The sequence below is a fragment of the Nomascus leucogenys genome, chromosome 7b, assembly GCF_006542625.1.
Source record: "Nomascus leucogenys isolate Asia chromosome 7b, Asia_NLE_v1, whole genome shotgun sequence".
NCBI classification, from domain to species: Eukaryota; Metazoa; Chordata; class Mammalia; order Primates; family Hylobatidae; genus Nomascus; species Nomascus leucogenys.
In genome coordinates, this window is record NC_044387.1 from 59,442,451 (window position 1) to 59,455,858 (window position 13,408).

Consider the following 13,408-nt stretch of genomic DNA (forward strand, 5'->3'; position numbering starts at 1 on the left):
TCAGGAGGCTGAGGAGGAGCTGAGAGGAGCGAGGGGATCAGCTGTGAGGCTCCCCTCCAACTTGGTGACCGGAGATGGGTAGTTTTCAGGCTGTCCCTTGCGAGACTGACATGGCGCATCTCTCTTGTACACAGTCTTCTCAACAGTGTTCAAATTCTGAGATAAAAGAGGGGAAAAAGAAGTCAGGCCCAGCAGACCTCTCTCCCCTGACCCTGGGCCTGCCCCTCCTAGGTGTGATCTCCTGGCTGTCAGTGCTGGCTCAGTCCCTGCAGGCTCTCCTGGGACATCGTCCCAATGGCATCCCAGACTCCCCTGCCCCTCATGCTGTCCCTCCCCCCCCCACACCCCTCAGGCCCCAACCTCTCACCCTTAGAAGACATGATCTGCACACGTGCCCCTTTGTCCTGCAGTCTACGAAGCCCATGCTGGAATCCCGGGTCACAGTCGTGGTAGAGGCGGGCGGTGAAGATGCTCAGCTTCACTTTGTTGTGCTTGGCCAGGAACTCGGCCACTTTCACCACATGGTCCGGGCTGGGGCTCCAGGATATGAACCAGGCGATCTGGCAGCACTTGTAAGGAGGCAGCGCGTAGCAGGTCAGGACAGGAAGCACATTTCTGCTCCGTGAGACCGGCTACTTTTGCAATGTCAAGGAGAGGAGATGCCTGCCAGTGGCGGCTCACGCCTGTGATCCCAGCACCTCGGGAGGCTGAGGCAGGAGGATTGCCCGAACCTAGAAGTTCAAGACTAGCCGGGGCAACATGGAAAAACCCCATCCCTACTAAACACACACACGCACACACGGAAATTAGCTGGGTGTGGTGACGCACACCTGTAGTCCCAGCTACTTGACAGACTGAAGTGGGAGGATCGGTTAAGCCTGGGAGGTTGAGGTTCCAGCAAGCTGTGATCTTGCCACTGCACTCCAGCCTGGGTGACAGGGTGAGACCCTTACTCAAAAAATATATATAAATAAAGAGTGGAGACGGATGTCTACAGGCAAACAGGCTCCCTGATGACACCGACCTCTCAAGGGGTGTGCCTTGCCCCTTATGCTCCTCTCTGCTCGGGGCCACTCTCCCACTGAGGATGCCCTTCGAGGACTCAGGAGCCTTCTGTGTTCTCAGAACCCTCCGACAGGCAAGGCCACATCCTTCCGTCCTACAGACTCAGGGCCCCTGTAGAAGGGATGTGACTCAGCAAAGGTGCCAGTCTTGCCTGCCTCCCCCCATCCCCCGAGAAAGCCCTGTGCACCGTTAGGCAGGTGTGGGGGCAACTTTTTCAGACTTTGACCACAGAGGCCACTTTACCCCTGACCCAGGTGGCTGTCTGGGAAGCAGTGCCTGCCTGGGGTGGTGAGGGCTGGAGAAGGCAGTGGGAGGAGGATAAGGCCCCACCCTGGAGGGCGGCCGAGGTACAGACCCTGAGGGGCAGCAGGCACCTTCCACAGCAGCTCATCCTATGCCTGTGGGTGCCAAAACCACAGCGCTGCCAGCGGCATCACCTCCCCGAGGGCTTCCTGGGTGGAGGGGCTGGACCAGACCTTGTGGGCAGGGAGACTGCCATCACGTCAGGCAGCTTGACTCAGGGAGAGGAGGAGACTCAGATTGGCCCAATGCCTGGTGCGTGCCAGGTCTGTCCCAAATCCAGCCCCCACTGCCCTCCAAGTGCTCAGTTGAGAGGGAGGTATAATGGACCCCACTTTACAGATGAGTAAAGAGAGGTTTCAGGGGAGGTGACGTGCCGAGGTACCGGACAGTGGCAGGCACAGTGGGCTCTTAGATCCAGGCTCACCTGCCCGCCCACCAGTGCTCTGGTCTCCACTCTCCAGGTCCCCATAGAAGTGTGTGGAACCATTATTCCCTGCCCCAGAGTGACACGGAGGGTCACAGTCTCTGTCCAGAATTTTCTGATTGTCACAGGGCAGACCTGATGGTGGGCGTTGTTGCTCTGTGTGCAGGCACGGGCCTGTGCCAGGCCGTCTCCCCCAGCGCTGCTCCTGACAGTGCCTGGACCACCCCCACCTCCATCTCAGTCTTCCCACCCAGGGAACGTGGCCACAAGCTCACTCCACCCTGGCCAGCTCCCTGAAACACACCAGCATCTTGATTAAGCAACAACCTTCCCTGCTGTCTCCGGATGGTCATTCATTCTTCCATGGGTAGAAAATTTGAAAGAAAAAAGCGGTAGATTTTGAAAATCTGTATTTGTTCTGAGGGTAGGGTAGGCGGATGGCATTCACCAAGAATTGACTGGAATCATGATCTTATTCCCTTGGACTTACCCAGGAACTGCTCAGGGCTGCTTCTGCCAGTCTGTCCAACCATCATGAGGCTGCATTGCCCTCCATGCTGGGATTCTGATGGGTTTGGTTTGTTAGCTATGTGGAGTGGAGTGGAGCGGAGTGGGTGGCCAAATGTCCAGCTTTTCCCAGAGCACAGCGCAACAAAAGTTCATCATGATTGCCCATGACAGACACAGCCTGGGGCCTGGGATCCGATCTAAAACTAGCACTCACGGATGGACACAGTGGCTAACGCTTGTAATCCAAGCACTTTGGGATGCCAGGTGGGCGGATCCCTTGAGGTCAGGAGTTTGAGACCATCCTGGACCAAAGTGGTGAAACCCCATCTTTACTAAAACTACAAAAATTAGCTGGGTGTGCTGGTGCACACCTATAATCCTAGCTACTCGAGAGTTGGAGGCAGGAGAATCCTGGAACTTGGGAGGCGGAGGTTTCAGTGAGCTGAGATCGCGCCACTGCACTCCAGCCTGGGTGACACAGCGAGACCCTGTCTCAAAAAAACCAAGAACAAATAACAACAACAAAAAACAAACTACACTGTAAAATGCTTGTAGATAACACTCATAAAACACTGTGCCTCCCGGAGACACTTCTAAGCACAGGTGACAGGGGTCAGCTCCTGGGGACTGACAGCCCCGCCCCCATTTGGGCCTCTGCAACACTGAGAGAAAATGTAAGACCCCACATCCCACTGGAGTTTCCACCAGAGCCCAGGAAAGGTCCCCGGGGACAGGAAGGAGCTGGTTCCCATGTGGGCGGCAGGGATGGGAGCAGGGAGAATGGCCTCCTTCACAGGTGCAGGCTTCAGCTGAGATTCACCCTGGTCCCCTGTAAGGGGGGACAAGGCAGGCACGCAGCTGGGGTCCAGACTGTCCAGGGAGAAAGCAGGGCAGAGGGACCCTGGGCAGGTGCTGGGCTGTACAGCCCGGGTCACCCTGGGACCAGAATGGAGGTTCCACTTGGGTCTGGAGCCCATGCAGCTGTGTCCGGGGTCCCGGCTCTGCCACTACTGTAGGGGCCCCGCCTCCCTACAGCCCAGAGGGACCACAGGCTCTCATTTCCCAGCCCAGGTCTCAGCAGTGTCATGGGGCTGTGTCCAGTTCCCATCCCAGGACCCACAGGGTTCCCAGGTCATGGGCAAAGCTGTGAGTTGAGGCTCGGGGGACAGGGTCCGGGGCCCTTGTAAGGCGGGGTTCTGGCCTCCCCTACACTGGCCCCTTTCCCAGAATGACCACACATTTTTCATCACGTGCTTCAAAGAGTGGAGTTAGGGCTGTTGTCAAACCCAGAGACACAAGCAAAGGGCAGCTTCGACAACCTGGTCCTTCCCACACCCACCCCTGCGTGGCAAACCCCAAATTCCTCAGCTCAGCGCGGGGCTGGGGTGGGCCCCGGAGAGCTCTGGGGCACCTGGAGGACGTTTCTTATTGTCAAGTCTCTGTCACTGTGTGTGCGTGCGTGCACGTGTGTTGTGTGTGTTGTGTATGTGCATGTGTTTGTGTGTGTGTCTTGTGTATATGTGTTGTGTGTAGTGCGAGTAGTGTGTGTGTGTGTGTGTGTGTGTGTTGTGTGTGTGTCTAGGCCAGGGAAACAGTGAGTCGTTTCTGCCCAGGAGCAGCTGCGTGTGAGGCCCCTTCTTGGACTTACACGCGGCTTCTGAGGACTTTCCAGAAATCGTGAGGTGGGAGGCACCTGCTGTAATCAGGCACATAAATAACACATCCCAGAGTTGGGAACCAATGCAGAACGCCTGGGACAGACCCCAAGCTGAAGCCACAGCCCTGACACCTGCCGCCCTAGCCCTGGGCTCCGTCTCTGCCTCCGGAGCCTCCTGCCCCCGGGACTCAGCTGCCCTCCCCTCTGTGGCTGGGCTCTGCCTCCTGGGCTGCTCCTCTCCCCAGCCCTCTCTCTGGGCCCAGCCTGGACACCTGCCCCCTCCCTGGGCTCCTTCCCCCGACTGGGCCTGTCCTGGGTCTCAGCCGTGGCCTACCCTGGGCTCCCTCTCTAGGAGGTGGAATCAGGAAGGGGTGGACACAGAGCTGCCCCCGAGGGCCCCTGACTGCACGTGTGTGGCTTCTTTCCAACAGGGAGACTGGCTGCTGGCTGTCCTCTTGCTGCTGGGCCCGTCCCTTCCAATCAGCGCCCAGGGCTCTGTGAGTGAGGGTGGGGTCTGCGTTTAGGTTCCTCTCCGGTGAGGTTTAGCTGAGTTTTCTGGCTCCAGAGGGATGTCATGTGACCTTTCCCGGCTACAGGTCCGCTACACAAGGAAAGACATCTACACATTTGCTAGTGTTTGTGGAAACACTTGCAATTCATGATACAATCAACACAGGGAAACATATACAGAAAGATTTAGTATTTCATTTTATTCCTCTACATATAAAACCGATTCAAATTGTCACTGGACTAGTAGGTTTGAAACTTTTCTAAATGTATTGAGCAGAATCTTAGTACTTTATTCTTGAAACATAAACAAATTTTTGATTTAAAGTAACGCACTCTAATTTTTAAAAGAATCTACTTGGTCAGGAGTGCATTGCTTTGCTGGCGTCTGTGATCAGCTGGAGATGGTGGTGAATGGCCTGTTTGCATTTCTTGGAAGAAGATCTTTTATTCTGGTGCTCAACCCAGGTCTCTGCCTTCCTTAGAGACTGAGGCCCATCCTTCAGTTTCCCTGATTCTGGAAGAGCAGGAGGGTTGAATGGAGCAAAGGTTGAGCAAGTGGAAAGTAGGCATATGGTGGAGGCCTGGGGACAGTGACAATGACAGGAGAGGAGGGAGGGATGCGGGGGGTGGGAGAGAAAGGGAGGCTGTGAGAAGGAAAGGGAGGGACAGAGACAGCTGCCCTGGGGGAGCAGGGAACCCAGAGGAGGCTCTGAGCAGAGGGGAAGGCAAGGCCCAGGGGAGAGGGGAGGAGGGGGAGGCCGATGGGGCACTGGGCAGAGGGAGGAAGCCCTCACCAGAATGGCCCTCAGCTTCCCACTCAGGGCTTGGCTGTGCTCCTGTAGTCCATCCCAGGGCTGGAAGGGACATCCCTGGCAGTCCACAAAGGTGTCCCAGCAGTGCTTAAATTCTGAAAAGGGACAGGGGAGAAAAGTCACACTCCCGCAGTGGGATTGGGGTGGTACCAAGGGCCCATGACTCTCGGGACAGACTTCCCACATCCTGGTTTCAGTCCCTCCTTTCCCTCTCCCTCCCCTAGGGACCTATCTCCTTTATCAGGCACTTCTTTCCCATTGGAATCTGGGCCAGCCCAATTCTCATTTTTTCTGGTAGCCCCAAGTTCTGCTTCCACTTCCAGCCACCCTCCCCACCCTCCCCGGGTCCACATGTCCTGGCCTGGCTTCTCTCTTCCCATCGACCCCAAAGTCAGGTCCAGAGTGCAGCCATCGCCTCTGCAGGCAGCGGATCAAGGCCTTTCCTGCAGGGATGCCGACCCTCCCCGCTTTCTAGTAACTTCCCAGGGCCCTCTCCTGCCCCGGCCAACCACACCCCACTCCAGGCTTCCATTCTCACCACTGTATGTCATCACTGAAATTTTGGCCCTAGGACTATCCAGGGTGCATAGGCCCTCCTGATATCTTCCTTGATCATCATAGATGCGGGCAGCGAAGATGCACAGGCTCACACGTTTGTTATTTGAAATGAATTTAGCCATTTCCTGGGCACAGCTGAAGCAGGGGCTCCAGGAGGTGTAGCAGGTGACCCTGTAGTCCTGGGCCGGGTCCAGCTTCCACAAGGAAATCAGGTCCAGGAAGCACAGCTCTGCATGGCGGCCTTCAGGGAAACCGTGTATATCTGGAATCTAGAAAAGAAAGCAAGCCATGAGGTAATCCTTTTTTTTTTTTTTTTTTTTTTTGAGACAGAGTTTCACTCTTGTTGCCCAGGCTGGAGTGTACAAGTAGCTAGGATTACAGGCATGCACCACCATACCAGGCTAATTTTGTATTTCTAGTAGAAAAGAGGTTTCTCCATGTTGGTCAGGCTGGTCTCAAACTCCCAACCTCAGGTGCTCTGCCCTCCTCAGCCTCCCAAAGTGCTGAGATTACAGGCGTGAGCCACCACACCTGACCGGATTTTTACAATAATCTATTAAATAATTTAATTTTCCATTACGATGGGATTTCTCTGATACTGAGTATTTGGAGCATCCTCTCATTTTGCACATGAGGTCAGTGCCTTCAGGACCCTCACTCTGCCCCAGGCCTGCAGGGAGGGGCTGTAGAGCTGGGGGAGGGAGGACAGATGCCACAGAGCTGCGTGTGCTTCCCTCATGGGGAGACTGACCTCTCTACCTATCAATTCCCCTCACCCCACCCCTTCTGTGACCCATAATTCTAGAAGCTTCCGCATTGTGCTTTACCCTGTATTAAGCCCACGAGTGACATAGACTGAGGCCAGAGGGCTCCCTTTGCAGGGAGAAGTGGGGATGAGGGGCCCCCAGCAGGACTAACCCCACATTGGGAAGAGCCCCAGTCTTGGGGTGATTGTCCTTGTTGAGCCCAAGGAATGATGCTGTTTTGTCCAAATTTTGACTGGGAACTAGTCAAGCCCAGGAGTCCAGTGCAGAGAGGACTTGGGGTAGAATGGATGACACGATTTGTGCTGAGAAGGGGCTGTGGGTCATTCCTGGGGGAGTCCTATCCCACTGGTTAGGGAGTGATGGGGACCGGTGCCCTTGAAAGTAGCTTCCAAGCAGTGTGTGTGGGCCCAGCAGGGCCCATATTAAGCTCATAGAGCCCAGAGGAACCCTGTTTCCAGCACCAAAGCCAAGCAGAATTCGGCCTCTCCAGCCAGGGGCTGTGCTGGGCAAGGGCGAAGGAAGAACGTCCCACGGGCTCAGGGCCCCTCGGCCTGGCCTGGCCCAGCTCCTCTTCAAATGCTGGCCATCCCTGCATCCTGACTTGGACCTGTTCTGGCCTTGCCGTGGGCTCCATCCTGGTCAGGACAGAATCCCTGGTCGGCCTCTCCTGCCTCAGTCTCTCTTCCCGCAAGATGAAGCCCAGGAGCAGGCACTAGGGAATCCTGGCCTTGTGAGGTCAGGTAGGCCCCGATCCTCAAATCCCACAGTTCTGAATCATTCCTGGTGGGAGCTGTGTCTGTGAGGGGATCCTGGGAGGGTCCTCAGGAAGCAATTTTTTTTTTTTTTTTTGAGACGGAGTCTCGCTCTGTTGCCCAGGCTGCAGTGCAGTGGCACGATCTCGGCTCACTGCAAGCTCCGCCTCCCAGGTTCATGCCATTCTCCTGCCTCAGACTCCTGAATAGCTGGGACTACAGGCGCCTGCCACCACACCCAGCTAATTTTTTGTATTTTTAATAGAGATAGGGTTTCACCGTGCTAGCCAGGATGGTCTCGATCTCCTGACCTCATGATCCGCCAGCCTCGGCCTCCCAAAGTGCTGGGATTACAGGCATGAGCCACCCCGCCCGGCTGGAAGCACTTTTTCTTTGACCCCACTTGGCCCTAGTGCAGACCCTTTTCCTCTGCCCTGACCCTCTCAGAGCACAGCAGGAGTGGGGACGGCTGAGACCTGGACCTGGGGGTGACTCTGGACTAGTGGTGTTAGCCCCTGAGACATGTGGCTGGTTAGGCATGTGTGGCTGGTTAGGCATGTGGGGCTGGAAGCCGCCAATCCTGGAGAGTCACTGAAGCTGAAGTCTCCCTCAACCCCAGGGCCAAGCAGCAGCAGCTACAGGAAGCACAGGTGACAGACACTCTGCGGGACACCACAGGTACCACCCAGAACCTTCTGCCCATGCGTGTCCCTGGATTGGGAGGGCCCTGCCTGGATGCGGGTGGCTGGGTTGGTCACCTGGTTGCGTAGAAAGCCCCTGTGCTGGTTCAGCAGGACCCAGGTGTCATTGTGTAGGCGCTCCACCTCATAACACAGGTAAGTCTCATGCCGTCCTCTGACCCAAGGTTCATTGTTAAAGTTGGAAGTGAATATGCGTGGATCCATCAAGTGTCTGTGGACAGCCGGGGAAAAGCCCAGAGGAGTAAGAGCCCTTGTGGTCTGTCCCGCCTCCCCCTCCCTCTCCACGTTTCCCTTGCACCCCACCCTCCTTCCTTCCCCCTGCTCCCCACTTCCCTTAGCACCTGTCAGAAGGGGCTCCCGCTCACTTGCTAGAGCCTCCAAACCTCCCCGCCCCCGACCCCTTCTGGAGCTCACTGGGAGATCACTGCAGCCCTGGGGCCTGTCTAAGCCTTGTCAGGGTCTCCCCAGGGTTAGCTCAGTGTGCTCAGGCCCTCTCCCTGGGGTACAGCTGGGTCTTCTTCCCTGGCCTCACCATAGACCCCAGTCCTGGCTCTGCTCGCTCTCAGTCCCTGCTGGAGGTGGATCCACTGGGGCTTCCCTCCTGCCTACGGGGTTAACTCTTGCCACACCCAGCATCAGGGCAGAGGCACTCCTGAGCAGGACCAGCAGGGAGAAGAGCCTGCCAGGGACTTTTTTTTTTTTTTTTTAAATAACTCATAGGATTTCTTCTGTTGGCAAAAATACCTGTCCTTACTACAACACAAATTATAAAGGTAAAAGTGAATTATTAGCACCCAGTGCAGAGGCATTTCCAAAGCAGAAACACCAGATCTTCACCCTGAACTGGACAGAGGGGAGGATGCGACCTTTGATAGGACTCTGCAGAGCCCAGCCTGGAACTGGGAAGATTCTGGCTGGGGAAGCCACAGGCATCAGCTGGGGGGTCATGTCGAGACCCCAAAGAGGCCCAGAGAGAGGCTAAGAAGAGGAGCAGTCCAGGAGTGGGGGAGCAGCGGAGCCTGTCGGGGCAGCTAAGGAGGGGCTCAGGAGCGTTGGGTGCAGAAGGAATGGGGTGGGTGAAGCACGCAGGAACATCTGGGTGGAGGGGCTGTGAGAGTCAGGTCAGGACTCCCCTGGGAAATAGACACACAGGACAGGAACCCCTGCACTCCCCACCCAGGCCCACCCACAATGACTGCAGCTTGTTTCCGTGGGCTTCACTATTTCTCCCCAAAATCAATGTATTGAAGCCTTAACACCCGCTCCCTCAAAGGGTGGTTGCATTTGGAAACAGGTCCTTTCTTTCTTGTTTGTTTGTTTGAGAAGAAGTTTCGCTTCTTTGCCCAGGCTGGAGTGCAGTGGCACAGTCTGGGCTCACTGCAACCTCCGCCTCCCGGGTTCAAGTGATTCTCCTGCCTCAGCCTCCCGAGTAGCTAGGATTATAGGCGCCCACCACCACTCCCGGCTAATTTTTGTATTTTTGGTAGAGATGGGGTTTTAGTACTTTGGCCAGGCTGGTGTCGAACTCCTGACCTCAGGTGATCCAGCCGCCTTGGACTCCCAAAGTGCTGGGATTACAGGCATGAGCCTCTGCACCTGGCCTGGAGACAAGTCCTTTCATCAGATGATTAACTTAAATGAGACCTTTAGTGTGGGCCCAAATTCACATGGCTGGGGTCCATAAAGGACGATGACATTTGGAGGCAGAGAAACCCCAGGAGTGCAGGTGCACAGAGGAAAGGCCAGAGAGGACAGGGCCGGAAGGGACCCCCTGCCAGCCAGGAGGAGCGGCTGCAGAGGACACAACCCCACCCACCCCTCCACCTTGGACTTGCAGCCTCCAGATCTGTGAGAAAATAAATGCCTGCTTTGTGGGCACCCGGCCCGGCCATCTTCTATGGCAGCCGAAGCCTGAAGCTCTGTTTCCGCGGAGGCAGCTCCTTCTCAGGGGCTCAGGTCGGTCTTTAAGGATGTTACTCAAAGCTTCTGACTGTCGGGCTTGTGATTATTCATGCCCATTGACTACGTCCAGTTTTATGACAAATTCGGTTATGCCAGGGAGATGGAAGGAGCCAGGTTGGGGTTTCCAGGCTGTGGGGGTGGATGGAGGCCACTCGAGGCAGAAGGGGCCTCTCACTCACAGGAAGGGCCCAGGAAAGCAGGGGGGAGGCAGCAAGGTGGAGGGAGCACGAGGAGCTGGGGTGAGGGGGGTGTGACCATGAGGGCAGGCAGGGGGGCAGAAGGGAGGGCAGGAGGGCCTCGCCAGGGGAGGACCTGGTCTGGGACAGAGGGGAGGCCTCAAGAGGATGAGCAGGAGGTGAGAGGAGCGAGACGATGAGCCTGGAGGGAGACCCTCACCTGAGAAGCTCCCCCAGCATGATGTGCAGTAATATGTAATGTTTAGGCAGATTATTCCAAGGCTCAAATAGCTCTCTTTGGTTGTACACGAACTTGTTCCAACAGTGTTGGAATTCTGAGAAAAAGAAGAGAGAATGCAGTCAGGCCCAGGTGGCCTCTCTTCTGTGACCTTGGGACCCTCCCCTCCCAGACATACTCTGGATACTAGTTACAGTCAGTGCCAGACCCAACCCCACAGGCTCCCCTGGGACACTTGGCCTTTGCAGACCCACAGGTATGTGTGGGAAGGACCCGTCACAGACCCTCATGTAGTCTCTCCCACACCCCTGAATCTCCCACTTCTCACCGTCATAATTCATGATCTTCATGGTGGCACGCGCACCGTCACTTTTCTGACACAGGCTGCGAAGCGCCTCCTGGTAATCTGGCTTCCAGAAGTAGTAGAGGCGGGCAACAAAGATGGTCAGGGTAACCTTCGGGTCCTCAGCCAGAAACGTGGTCACCTTCCTTGTACACTTTGTGCAGGGGCTCCAGGATACATACCAGGTGACCTCATACTCCTGGTCACCATGCGGCTTCCTCCAATTGCTGAACCAGTGGAGGAATCTCATCGCTGCATGGTACTTAAGCTTGGAATACACCTGGGAGAGGAGCAGGGGCAGGGGAAGCTCTGAGAGGGGGAGCAGGAGGAGAGCAGGGGTGGGGCAGGGGGAGGAGGGGCCAGGACAGGAGTCCAGGGGATCTTGCCACTGAAGCTCCTTTCTTCCATCCCCCCTGCTTGGTTTGAGTGATTATCTGCTCCAAAGCTGATGTTCAGTGTTAATTGCTATGGTAATGGCCTTAAGAGGTGGCACCTACAAGCAGCTATGAGGCTGTGGGGACTGCACCTTTGTGGGTGCCACTGCTTATTCAAGGGCAACTTCAGCCCCTCTTTCTGTCTCTTGCCCTCTAGCTGGAGGGGCAGCGTGTCAGACTAAACTCCTGCTTCCTCTTGCCCCCATGTCACGGAGCAGCAGTGACTCGATATCCCAGGCCACTCTGTCTGGAGCATCCCCTGAACTTCTGGCAACAACCTTCACCCCCATGTGACTGTGCAGTTCGCAGGCCCTGGAAAGTTGCTGGTGCCTTGACATTGGACTTCCCAGAGTCCAGAACTCGAGCCCACACATTTCTGTTTATTGTAAATGTCCCCGTCTCAGTCATGCTGTTGAAGCATCACAAGGTGCACCAAGACACGTGCTTCCCTGTGTTTGGAAGTTTTCCCAGCCCTGTTCATGGCCTCGTGTGTGAATTCTAGCATCCATTCTCCCAGGCATCCATTCACCAGACATCCTCAGCCCCTACTGTGGCCTGACCCTCTGGAGTCTGCCTTGTTCCCTGCCTGCGGTCAGTGGGGAGGCCACTGGACCTGCACTGTCCATGTTGGGGGAGTGGGCACTGGCCAAGGAGGCTACCGAGTACTTGAAATGGGGCTCTGATTAGAGACCTGGGCACCTGAAAAATACACCGCTCATTTCTCTTTTTTTTTTTTTTGAGATGGAGTTTCGCTCTTGTTGCCCAGGCTGGAGTGCAATGATGCAATCTCGGCTCACTACAACCTCTGCCTCGTGGGTTCAAGCGATTCTCCTGCCTCAGCCTCCCGAGTAGCTGGGATTATAGGCGACTGCCACCACGCCTGGCTAATTTTTTTTTTCTTTGTATTTTTAGTAGAGATGGGATTTCACCATGTTGCCCAGGCCGGTTTCGAATATCTAACCTCAGGTGATCCGCCCGCCTTGGCCACCCAAAGTGCTGGGATTACAGGTGCGAGCCACCCACCGTATGTGACCTATGCAGCTCAAAGACTCAGTGTGACAAGAAAAAGAAACTTCATTATCTTGTCAAGAATTTTGTGTTAATTAATGTTGAAGTAATAAGTTAGCTACATTGGATTAAATAAAATATTAAAATTAGGTGGGGTACAGTGGCTCACACCTGTAATCCCAACACTTTGGGAGGCCGAGTCAGGTGGATCACCTGAGGTCAGAAGTTCGAGACCAGCCTGGTGAATGTGGTGAAACCCCATCTGTACTAAAAATACAAAAAAATTAGCTGGGCGTGGTGGTGGGCGCCTGTAATCGCAGCTACTTGGGAGTCTGAGGTGACAGAATCGCTTGAACCCAGGAGGCAGAGGTTGCAGTGAGCCGAGATCGCGTCATTGCACTCCAGCCTGAACGACAAGAGCAAAACTCCATCTCAAAAAAAAAAAAAAAAAAAAGAAAAAAGAAAAGAAGAACAGAAAAACAAGGCCTTTTGTGCAGAGGCAAACCCCCTCCACAATCCGATCCCAGGACGGTCCAGCAGGAAGGTCAGGGCCACGGACTTGGAAAGTGTGGGAGAGAAGGGCACATTGGATAGTCCGCCGCCACCGGGCACTTCACATATCAGTGCGTGGTTTGCCTTCCCAGCTGGCTTAGCTCCTGCCTGCAAAGTGATTGGAGTCCGAGTGGTACCTTGCCTCGAAAGATCTCTGTGTCCAAACGGGGCCTTGAGGGATCCTTTGTTTTCACTTCGTAGCACAGCCAGACGGTATTCCGACGAGAAAGGATGGGTCTATTATTAAAGTTGTAGGAGAATGTGTGTGGATCCATTCCGTCCACCATGTTTCTGAAGACACAAGAGAGAAACCAGCCAATGCAGAGAGCGCTCCTGGGAGCCCTCCGGGCTGATGTCCACTAAACGCAGCCCCCTGGACGGCTCTAGGCCTCCCCCATCCCTCCCCAGGCCTGAGAATTTCAGCGGAGACTGTAGTGAGCCGAGATCGCGCCACTGCACTCCAGCCTGGGCGACAAGAGCGAAACTCCGTCTCAAAACAAAAAAAAAAAAAAAAAAAGAGAGAGAATAAAACTCTTCACCCCAAAATAATAGCTTTTAACCTTTCAGCTCAGTTCCTTCCTGACATTTCACCTCTGTATATTATTATTGTTGTTAAATCATGGTAGAACTGAATTC

General features: G+C 55.1%; 1 protein-coding gene across 1 annotated transcript; it reads right to left on the reverse strand.

The window, feature by feature from the left end:
- On the reverse strand, nt 1-13,074 carry APOBEC3G (apolipoprotein B mRNA editing enzyme catalytic subunit 3G). Its single transcript, XM_030815180.1, has 10 exons — nt 12,910-13,074; nt 10,764-11,058; nt 10,418-10,532; nt 8,117-8,270; nt 5,820-6,108; nt 5,264-5,376; nt 3,226-3,331; nt 2,989-3,131; nt 390-569; nt 1-156 (listed from the first exon to the last, which is right to left on the reverse strand). The coding sequence occupies exons 1-10, from the start codon at nt 13,057-13,059 to the stop codon at nt 1-3; spliced, it is 1,701 nt and encodes a 566-aa protein (XP_030671040.1). The 5' UTR covers nt 13,060-13,074.
- Nucleotides 13,075-13,408: the final 334 nt, after the last annotated feature.